The sequence below is a fragment of the Semicossyphus pulcher genome, unplaced genomic scaffold (assembly GCF_022749685.1).
Source record: "Semicossyphus pulcher isolate SPU_LCO1_2020_fin unplaced genomic scaffold, fSemPul1.0.p SCAF_4, whole genome shotgun sequence".
Classification (NCBI taxonomy): Eukaryota; Metazoa; Chordata; class Actinopteri; order Labriformes; family Labridae; genus Semicossyphus; species Semicossyphus pulcher.
The window spans coordinates 12,368,797-12,380,481 of NW_027211715.1; the positions used below are offsets into that span (position 1 = coordinate 12,368,797).

General features: G+C 42.8%; 1 protein-coding gene across 1 annotated transcript in view; it reads right to left on the reverse strand.

Moving 5' to 3' along the window:
- LOC138607114 (neurocan core protein-like) overlaps nt 1–482 on the reverse strand; it is a 65,760-nt gene extending 65,278 nt beyond the window's left edge. The window contains exon 1 of the mRNA XM_069679672.1: nt 410–482. Coding sequence (XP_069535773.1) covers nt 410–482 — 73 coding nt within the window. The remainder of the gene's footprint in view (nt 1–409) is intronic.
- Nucleotides 483–11,685: the final 11,203 nt, after the last annotated feature.

Sequence of the window (11,685 nt, forward strand, 5' to 3'; positions counted from 1 at the left end):
TCATCCAGCCCCTCTGCTTCCCTACACACTCAACAACCAGGTCTTTCAGCAGATATACTCATCCGTGTAATTGCACTGAGGACATCATTTATCACATTCTGTGCATTGAAGCTGGTACGAGACAGGAGGTGGATCCAAACTCACAGTGTTCACCTACAGAGGAGATCAACACTGTGACGTGCAGAGGGGCTGCAAGTGGTCTGTCAAACACACAGTTTAGAAGCTTAACACAGAGTTTACTTTAATTATTAATGATAACAGTGATCATGTGGCAGATTGAGTGCACACAGTAGAATCTGAAATCAATAATGAACCAGGAAGTATTCACAGACTCAACATGATTATGTGCAGTGATGTTCTGTCTGTAGGTCAGATGACGGGGACGGCCTACAGCGTAATGAGGACTCACCACAGCCCACAGTGTGAAGCAGAAGGAGGGCCAGCAGGGGCTGCAGTCCACACACAGGCAGTCCGCCCTGCATCCTGCTGCACCTGCAGACACAGAGGAAGAGAGAGAGAGGGAATGTGAGCACACAATGGAAGCTGAGATCAACACATCGTCCTTGTGAGGCTCGTCTGATACACACTGCATGCTGGGATGAGTCAACAGGTGCAGTTGTCTGTTTTTTTCCTTGTTCATAGCGAGGGCCAAAGGAGAGACAGTCAGTTCATTCCTGTTAGTTGATATCTCAGTATGTGGGTGTGATAAAGTCTCCTGCAGCAGTTTGAGACTCGCTGTGACTGTGATGAAGGGTTTGTAACGGCATGTTAATCTAATCTGATGTAATGTGACCACCAGGCTTCATCTGTTTTAAGTGTAATAACCACCTACAGAATCATTTCTACACTCACAGAGAGGCATTAACCAATATAAATCAAAAGGGCTTCATTCCTCTTTTATCTTTACCTGTTGTTTTCTTTTCAGGGTCACAGGGCGGTTAAACGTATCCCAGCATGCACTGGGGAGAAGGCAGAGAGTAAACAGACTGGCTGTGGTGGACGGGCTTTCCCAGAGTGTTTCATGGCTGCAGATGCTCAGTAGAAAAATACGCAGCCTGTTACATGAAACACGGAAAGATATCTCTGAGAGCAGGTTGGCAGGAGGCCTCTGGTGTGTTTCTCAGTTTTTGTGGACAAGTTTTGGGGAGTGGCAGTGAGAGGGGGATTTTATTTAAGCCCTGAACACATGGTTTGGTTTTCACTTTCATGATCTGAGAGAAGTGACTTGTTTTGATGTGGAGCATGAAATATAGTGTGTTGTGCATCATGTAGCAGTGTAGCACAATCATTCAGAGTTTATCTGTGTCTGTGTGAAGATTTACTGCAGCCAAGAACAAGCCAACACACTGGAGATGTAGGAAGACAAATGAGTGTGTGTGTGTGTGTGTGTGTGTGTGTGTGTGTGTGTGTGTGTGTGTGTGTGTGTGCGTGTGTGTGTGTGTGTGTGTGTGTGTGTGTGTGTGAGACGTAGGAGAAACCCTGAGTGTAAATAATGAATCTGCCGTCTCTGTAGACGTGGTGGGCTGAACGGGGCCTGAGGGGGCCCTCTGCTGGGCCACCGTCATAAGATTACTTTGACTACACCGACACTTTGTCATGGCTCTCTGCGTCTCATGCAGATGATCAAGGTCTCTTACAGATGTCGGCGTCTGCACTTTATCTGCATGACAGCGTCAGGCTGTGAAACTTACTGTAAAGTTTCCCCCATTAATATTAGAAGCTCAGAGAGATTGTCGTTGGGAACAATAGGAAGGCTGTCCACTTGGGACAGCAGTCAAAGGCAATGGACAGAAAAACAACACAGGATCTTCACCCAGGAGACAGCGGTTAGAGTCATGTGTTGTCATGAATATCAGTGGAGGCATTAAGGTAGCACCTTAGCACCGAGGATTATAAGCAGTCTGTCTCATGAGTTTGAACAGGGAGACAGATTGTGACGTGTGAAACCAATAGTTACTGGTGTATGCAAACAGTCAATTCTCATGAACTTTGACCCTTAAGGGCTGTTTTATGAACTAAGTGCTCCAACCAAAGAATCCAGACAGCTTTTAACATGTAAGACGTGTGCACTGTTCCTTAACCAGCCTGTCACAGATACTGTAGATGTGATAGACAGACTGAGAGACAGACAGCTACACGACTACAGATAGATAAGATGGATGTTCAATGAAAACAATGTACAGAACCAAGCTGTTGTGTTTTGTTTTCCTTAACTGAAAACTGACTGAGAAATCTGGTAAAAACCCATCTGTCCTCTGATTTTATTCTCACCTTTGACCTTATTCTATCTCTTGTAGCAGCCAATCTACATCTGTACCATCTGTATCCATGACTCTTCTTTGTGTGTTTGTTTTTTCTTTTACTCTTACTCTTTTTTTCTTCTCTCAAATTGTCCCGTCACTCTTTCCTCACCGTGATGCATTATTAAGAGGGCTCATTAATCACTACTTGTCTGTCACTCCATCATTGCACACTGATGTGGTTCCTGTGGCACACACGCACACACATTCACACACGATAGTGCTGGTTTCACAGGGGGAGTGTCCACCAGTGTCTCTGTATAAGTCCCTTGTAGTGAAACATGAAGTTACCCTGCGAGTGACAAAAGACTGTTTGCCTTCAAGGAGGATGTTAGCAACATTTCAGAGAGGAACCTGTCACACTGTGTTAGACATAAGAGATTTTAGTGGTTCAAATGTTCTGGGGCTGGTTCTTCACCTGTCTTAAACCATGTAATACACTTGGGTGTTTTTTTAAAGCTTCAGGGATTAGAGAATAAAAGCACCAAAAGGAAAACAGTGGCTGAGTGGGCAGCTTTATTAGAGCTTATAAAACTTGTATGAGGTGAAACAGCAGGACACAAAAAGGAAACGTTCTGAGGGCCAGAACAGAACATGCTGTGCAACTGAGATCAATCACTGATAACTCACTGAACCACTCAAGTACAATTAATATAGAGAAAGGTAATAAGAAGGGCAGGGGATAAGAAAGAAAGGGTAAAGACAGAGAGGATGGGAGGCAAGAAAGAGGAAAACAGGAGGTGGGAAGAAAAGAATTAGTGCAGAGAGAAGAGACGGGACAAAATATCTAAAGACAAAATCCAGAGCTTGAGAAATTGCCATCAAATTCAACGCACGCCATATGGTCTTAGACACATAGAATAAACCAGAGACAGTTTCATTCCATCACACACACACACACACACACACACACATACGCATGCACGCATGCACGCACGCACGCACGCACGCACGCACACAAACACACACACACACACACACACACACACACACACACACACACACACACACACACACACAAAAACAAAAAGTGCACACTCAGGTAATAACATTTTCCTCACAGCTTGAGAGGCTGATAAAGACGCAGTTATGAAGGAGGAGAACGTGCAGCAGCTCTGCATTATAATGAAGTCTGCAATATAGAAATAAAAAGGTACTTTACACAATACCTATGGGAATGTAAATGAACCTGTGAGCTTAGAGCATTAATGACGTGCAGATGCACACTCAGACTCACACGTGCATCTTCATGTTCATGGTAGAACCTCATTAGTGCATACATCTGTGAATACACCTCAGCTCAAGACACACATGAATGCTTCTTGTAGATTTGTACAGAGCTTCGATTGGAAAAGATTTTGCTGCTATTTAAGTGTTTTTCTTTTCCTACATTCAATAGTTATGCTGTGATTTAAGCCTTTTATTAACATAAAGCACTTGGTAATTGTTATTTTGAAAGGTACTGTACCAAAGGCAGATTATTATGAATAATCTCTGCTGTGCATGAATGAGGAGCTGCTCATGCTCACATGAAAAGGTGAGTTAATCAGGAGCAAAGAGGGACGGAGGGATGAAAGGAAAGAGGGAAGAGGAGTAAGGATGGGACTGTTGCAGAGTTATCACTGTGGAGCTGAAAGGTGCTGTCAATCAAATCAAATCAAATCAAATCAAATTTATTTGTATAGCGCCAAATCATAACCAGGGTTATCTCGAGACACTTTACAGAAAGAGCAGGTCTAGACCGACTCTTTGTTAAGTTATTTAAAGAGAGGCCCAACATCAATCCACCATGAGTAGCACTTAGCAATTCGGCACATTGGCAAGGAAAAACTTCCTTTTAACAGGCAGAAACCTCGAGCAGAACCAGACTCATGTTGAACAGCCATCTGCCTCGACTGGATGGGCCGAAAATGGGATAGAAGGAGATGCAGGATAGAGACAGGCAAAGAGAGCAACAACAACATATGTTCTTGTTACCAGAACAACATATGTCCTTGTTACATGAACAACAACAGACACATACTTATGGTTACAATGCCAATAATAGTGGTAGACTAGGGTGAAGATTGGCTAAATAAATAAATAAATAAATAAATTAGCTGCAGCAACGATCCTCAGGAACCTTCAAGACAAGGGAGCACAAGAACTCCCGGGAAGATATGTGGTTAGTAATGTTAATGGGACCAGAAAATACAGAGTTAATGAGCTGCATTAATATGACAGATAGAGATAGAGAGAGACAGAGAGTCAGAGAGAGAGGAAGAGAGAGAGAGAGAGAGAGAGAGTCAGAGAGTCAGAGAGAGAGAGAGAGAGAGAGAGAGAGAAGCTCAGTGTGTCAGATCCCCCCGGCAGTCTAAACCTATAGCAGCATAACTATGGGCTAGTCCAAGCCTGAGCCAGCCCTAACTATAAGCTTTATCAAAGAGGAAAGTTTTAAGTCTACTCTTAAAAGAAGAGAGGGTGTCTGCCTCCCGGACCTTGACTGGTAGATTGTTCCAGAGGAGGGGGGCCTGGTAATTGAAGGCTCTACCTCCAACACTACTCTTAGAGACTTTAGGTACCACAAGCAGGCCTGCATCCTGGGAGCGCAATGTTCTAGAGGGGTAATATGGCACTATGAGCTCTTTAAGATATGATGGTGCCTGACCATTAAGAGCTTTGTAAGTAAGAAGAAGGATTTTAAATTCTATTCTATATTTTACAGGAAGCCAGTGCAGAGAGGCTAATACAGGAGAGATGTGCTCTCTCTTCCTAGTTCTTGTCAGCACACGTGCTGCAGCATTTTGTACCAGCTGCAGAGTTTTTAGTGACTTATTAGGGCAGCCTGATAGTAACGAGTTACAATAATCCAACCTGGAAGTAACGAATGCATGGACTAGTTTTTCTGCATCGTTTTGAGACAAGATGTGTCTGATTTTTGCTATGTTGCGAAGATGAAAGAAGGCTGTCCTTGATATTTGTTTTATGTGGGAGATGAAGGACATATCCTGATCAAATAGAACTCCCAGATTCCTAACAGTAGTGCTGGATGCCAGGCTGATGCCATCTAGGGCAGCTATATCATTAGAGAAAGAGTCTCTAAGGTGTTTTGGGCCGAGCACAATAACTTCAGTTTTGTCTGAATTAAGTAGCAGAAAGTTTCTAGTCATCCAGACCTTTATGTCCTTAAGGCATGCTTCTAGTTTAGATAGCTGATTGGTTTCATCTGGCTTCATAGATAAGTATAATTGAGTATCATCTGCATAACAATGAAAATTAATGGAGTGTTTCCTCATGATATTACCCAGAGGAAGCATATATAAGGTAAAAAGAATCGGTCCGAGCACAGAACCTTGTGGAACTCCATGACTAACTTTGGTTTGCATAGAGGACACATCATGAACATTAACAAACTGAGATCGATCTGATAGATAAGATTTAAACCAACTTAGTGCAGATCCTGTAATGCCAATTAAATGTTCTAATCTCTGTAACAGGATGTGATGGTCTATCGTGTCGAAAGCGGCACTAAGATCTAACAGGACGAGTACAGAGAGAAGTCCTCTGTCTGAAGCACTAAGTAGATCATTTGAAACTCGCACAAGGGCTGTCTCAGTGCTATGGTGGACTCTAAATCCTGACTGAAAGTCCTCAAATAAACTGTTGTTATGAAGAAAGTCACATAATTGATTAGCGACTGCTTTCTCAAGGATCTTTGAGATAAAAGGAAGGTTAGATATAGGTCTATAGTTAGCTAAGGTGCCTGAATCAAGGGTAGGCTTTTTAAGAAGTGGCTTAATTACAGCTAGTTTAAAAGACTGGGGTACATAGCCCGTCGATAAAGACATATTGATCATATCTAGTAAAGAAGTGCTAATTGAGGGAAAGACTTCCTTAAGCAGCTTGGTTGGAATCGGGTCTAAAAGACAGGTTGATGGTTTAGACGAAAATATCAGAGAATTTAGCTCAGGAAGGTCAATTGGAGAAAAACAGTCAAGGTAAACATCAGGTTTTTGAGCAGTTTCCAAAGATACATCTGCACCAGTTAACGGCAGGAGGTTACAAATTTTGTCTCTAATCTTTAGGATTTTGTCATTAAAGAAGCTCATGAAATCATCACTGCTGAGGCCTATAGGAATACTTGGCTCAGTGGAGCTGTGACTCTCTGTCAGCCTGGCTACAGTGCTGAAAAGGTACCTGGGATTGTTTTTATGTTCTTCTATGAGGGAGGAGTAGTAGACACCTCGAGCATGCCGTAGGGCCTTCCTGTATTTATTAAGACTATTTTGCCAGAGTAAACGAGACTCTTCTGTTTTGGCGGATCGCCACATTCTTTCAAATTTACGCGACATTTGCTTCAAGTTACGGGTTTCTGAGTCATACCATGGAGCTAGCCTCTGTCGTTTAATAATCTTCTTTTTTAAGGGGGCAATCGAGTCTAGAGTACTTCTCAGCAAACCTGCAGTACTATCAACAAACTGATCAAGCTGAGAGGGACTAACATTAGCATAAGAGCTTTCTGTAGTAAACAGATGTGGTAAAGAATTAAAAGCAGCTGGAATTGTTTCCTTAAATTTAGCTACAGTCCTATCAGACAAACATCTTGTGAGTACATTTTTGTTAACTGGAGAGTAGTCGGTTAATAGGACATCGAATGTTACTAAATAGTGATCTGATAAAAGAGGATTTTGTGGGAAGACAATTAAGTTTTCGGTTTCAAGGCCATAAGCTAGAACAAGGTCGAGGGTGTGGTTAAAGCAGTGAGTAGGCTGGTTTACACTTTGAGTGAAACCAATAGAGTCCAAAAGGGACATAAATGCCATGCTAAGACTATCATTATCAACATCTACATGAATATTGAAGTCCCCTACAATAATTATTTTATCTGAACTCAGGACTAAATCTGATAAAAACTCTGAGAATTCAGTTAGAAAATCAGAGTATGCGCCAGGAGGGCGGTATACTATCACAAATAAAACAGGCTGTAAAGTTTTCCAAGCTGGGTGTGAAAAACTCAGAACAAGGCTTTCAAAAGAGCAGAAACTAAGTTTTGGTCTAGGGTTGATTAGAAGACTAGAACTGAAAATAGCTGCCACTCCACCACCTCGACCAGTGTCTCGAGGAGTATGAGTATTAAGATGACTGGGAGGAGTGGATTCATTTAAGCTGACATATTCTTCCTGACACAGCCAAGTCTCAGTTAAAGAGAGTAAATCAATATGATAATCTGATATCAGATCGTTCACTAATAGAGCCTTAGATGACAGGGATCTGATATTTAACAGACCACATTTAATTCTCATATTTTTTGGCATAACTTTGGTTGTTGTTTTAATTTTTATTAATTTTTTTTGATTTACTCCTTTTTTATTTGAGTTTGAATTAACTGTAATAAAATGCCTGGGTTGGGGGGCAGACACAGTCTCTAGAACATTAACATTGTGGCTGGGAAACTGCTCACAGGGAAGCTCAGAGGAGTGTGTAGGACTACAGCTCTGCCTCCTGGTCTCAACTCTGGTTTGTCAGGTTTTACAACTAACAAACTTAGCCATATTACGAGACAAAAGAGCTGCACCATCCAAAGTGGGATGAATGCCGTCTCTTCCGATAAGACCAGGCTTTCCCCAGAATGTCTGCCAGTTATCTATGAAGCCCACATTATTTGCTGGGCACCACCTCGACAGCCAGCGGTTGAATGATGACATGCGGCTATACATGTCATCACTCGTCAGATTGGGCAGGGGTCCAGAGAAAACTACGGAGTCCGACATTGTGACACAGTGACGTGTTTCACTGCACAGCCTGTCTGCACACGCAGACACAAACCCACGTGGTGTATGAGGGGCTATTAATAAGGCCTCCTATTGGACTAAGTGTGTGTTCAGACTCTTTTCTACTTTAATTCTTTAATATAAAAAACATTATGGTCCAAACAGTAAATGAGAGAGAGAGAGAGCAAACGATGCTGACCAGGCTCCACCACACAAAGCTGGGCTGACACTGCTGAGCCTCCTGATGGTGCAGAGTGGGAATGAGCTTCAGGGCTGCCCAGGACTATATAGAAACCTATTACTTACAGCTGAGAGCCACACAGGTCTCCTTCATTCACACACGCCTGCAGCCAACACATCCAGGCACCCTGTTAAGGATTTAGCTGGAAGCAAATCATTCCTTCAAAAAGGAAGGGTTGAGAGTCATCCTACAGCACATGTAAGTGAAAAAGGAAACAACGAAAGAGAAAGAAAGAAAAAGATAGCACTGTGAAAAGAAAAGGGACGAGGCAAAGTAAAAGGATAGAGAGAGGGAGAGACAGAGAGAGATTCTACTGAAACATGAGGTGACAGAAAGCTTCTTATGTGCAGGACGTGTGGCCAGGCAATTTTTAAATGTCTGGGACTTCTCATTTGCCGTCTGCAAAGCCGCCTAATGCTGTCGCAATGTTAAACTTGTTCTGGACACATCAAGGTCCCCTTGGCCTCCTGCTTGCCGCCTGTAATGTAAATGTGGCTGAGATGAGGGTACAGGGAAGAGTTTATAAAAGCAGAGTGGCAAACACCTTCGATTGTTTTAGTCAAAGCCTTTTTTATGTGGATTTGGATAAAGGACAAAGTCTGATTATAGATGCTCTGATTTATTTAATTGTTACACATTTTAAGGCTGCAACTGACAATTATCTAATAAATCACTTATTTATATCAACAAACTGATCGATTACTGAATCTGTAAAACTGTGGAAAAGGTGAGTGATGCAAGTTCTTTAAATTAGCTGAATTTACGATTGTTACTGCTGAAAGTTTCCCCTGTTCTGTTTGTCCCTTTTCCCCTCCTGTAGTCTCTCTCAGCTCTGCCCAGGTGATGTTGATTGCTTAACGAGGTGCACCTGGTCCTGGAGTAGTCATTAAAGTCCAGAGCTGACCTCAGGAGACAGAGGCTTCTTGAGCTTGTGCTGGCTTGTGTCTCTCAGGTATATCAGGTAGAGGTATTTAGTGTTCTTGTGTTTGATTATTTTGTTCTTTATTTGATGATTTGGTTGATTGTGTGTTTTAATAATTCCCATTTACAGAATTTTTACTGTTTTAAGGTGTTTCATGTGGGTCAGGTCTGGGAGCAGGACATATTGCCAGGTTTTTCTCTCTACACCTTTTCCTCTCTTTCTCTCTTCTCTACATCCTTTCTGCTCTGTCGCTCCACTCCAGCCTGTAAGTCTGTCTTTCCACTCTTACTTTGCTTCATGTCTCTCAGTAAATCCTCTCTGCTGACTGCAGGTTTTAAGACTCCTCAGTTAATCAAAGTCAGTGAAGTGAGGACACTGATTCATGCTGGGGCAAAGGGCAATGAGAACAGCTTGTTTATCAACTTTGTTTCGTGTTTTCTCATTCATAGCAACATTTGATGATGAAGTGTAAAAGAAAACACTTCTACACTACTACTCATAGTACTAAGGATGATGGGACATCATTGCTTTTGCCATTAGGGAATAGTCAGGGGATAACCAGAGTTTTTACAATTCATCCTGAATGGATCATATATAAAATACATAGGTGTTTAATATTTTCACAGTGGACCAAAGATGTGGATGGGCTGACAGACAATATCACCCATACAGCCGAACACATATTTATCCTTTAAAACTTCTGCAGGATGAAACACGATGGACCCTGAACCCAGAGCAAAAACCTCCATGACAGCAGCATCTGCTCACAAAGCCATCGAATGAGTTTATGTCATGTATGAGCTACAAACAGCTCCTTCCTCCATCCTGCCACGTTCCCTCCCTTTCTTAGTTCTTCACCTCGTCCTGCCATGCAGCCAAAGTGAGAAACCAAACTGACTCACAGAGGATGAGAGCTGCTGTTGTTTAAGTCGTCTCATCTTCTCTTGTATTTCCAAACTAAACTGTGAGGCAGTCTGGGTAATGAGGGAGGAGGGTGAAAAAAGGGAGAGTGGGATAATAAGTGAACAATTAGAGAGGTATTACCACAGTATGACACCCAGTCAGTGTGTGAGTGTGTGTTTGTGTGTGTGTGTGTGTGTGTGTGTGTGTGTGTTTCTCTCTCGTCCAATACTTCAGCTCTTCAAGTCCCAAATTCCGTCCAATCCACTTCTGCAGCTCATTAAATCATCTCACAAGCAGACGACACACTGGGAAGCATATGTGTCTGTGGCCTCTGTGTCTGTAACACGCATGCACACACGCACACACGCACACACACACACACGCACACACACACACACACACACACACACACACACACAGTCATCAAGTTTCCAGGATGCAGACAGACAGATGGTGTATTTGTATCATGTTCATATCATGTGGGATGTATGCGTGTTTGCTAAGTGTCCTCCACGACTGCGTCCACCTGAGAGGAGCTTCAGAGCCGCTGAGAACAAAGGTGGACTGGACTGTCTCCTGTTACCTTCAGTGTAACAGTTACTGGCTGACAACATGGGAAGAAACTGCAATTTCAAAGAGACATCGGCCAGAGAAAGAGCTTTTAAAGACTGATAGGAGGCAGATACAAGATAAGGAACCTCAAAGTACACTTAAAAAAGCATTCATTGGAATTGAAGCAAAACACAGACGGACAAAAGAAAATCAAATTTTCAGGGAGAGTGAAAAGTGTGAATGAATTAAGCATGAAAGAGAAAGACACTGCGCTGTGATAACTGTGAGGGAAACACAATCGAAGTGTGAGAAAGAAAGAGGAGAAATTTTTAACGATTAAAGCACCAAGAAAAGAAACATCAGGAGTAAAAGGCAGGGGAAATAAAAAGCAGACAGGAGCTTCAGCATGCTCTGTACTTATTAAATAAAAAAATAATAAAAAACACTTAGAATGGCTGATGAGTCATGAAAGTCTGCAGATATTTCTTGGGTCCTGTGAGGAGCAGCAAACAGAGAGAGTGCTGTTAAAGTGTAAATAAGGACCGTGAGGAAGGTGTGAGAAGCTGGAGATGCAGAGAAGAGGAACGACCGAGGGGGAGAGACGAGAGACCTCTGTGAAAAGAAGAAAACAGAAGAGATCGAGGAAGAGAGAGAGAGACAGAGAGCACCAGAGGCTGGCAGGGCTTTGATGGTACAGCCGGGTTATTTCTAGCTTCATCGCTAAGAGCTGCAGTCCTGTCCCAGCCAGAGCATGATCCCCTGGTCTGAGATGGAGACGGACTGGGATCCCCTCGGTGCATTGATTTTCTCAGACACACTCATTTGGGAGAATCAGAATTGATGAGACCTTCCCGAGGCCAAGGTTTATTTACTGATGTATCTGCTGCTCTGGCCCTGGCCCCACCTGTCTGAGAATAAGGGGCTACCTGCTGAGGCCCAGCAGCTCCCAACGTCCAGGCAGGACAACTAATTTCAGGGTGTGTGTGTGTGTGTGTGTGATAAGATGGAGGTATACTG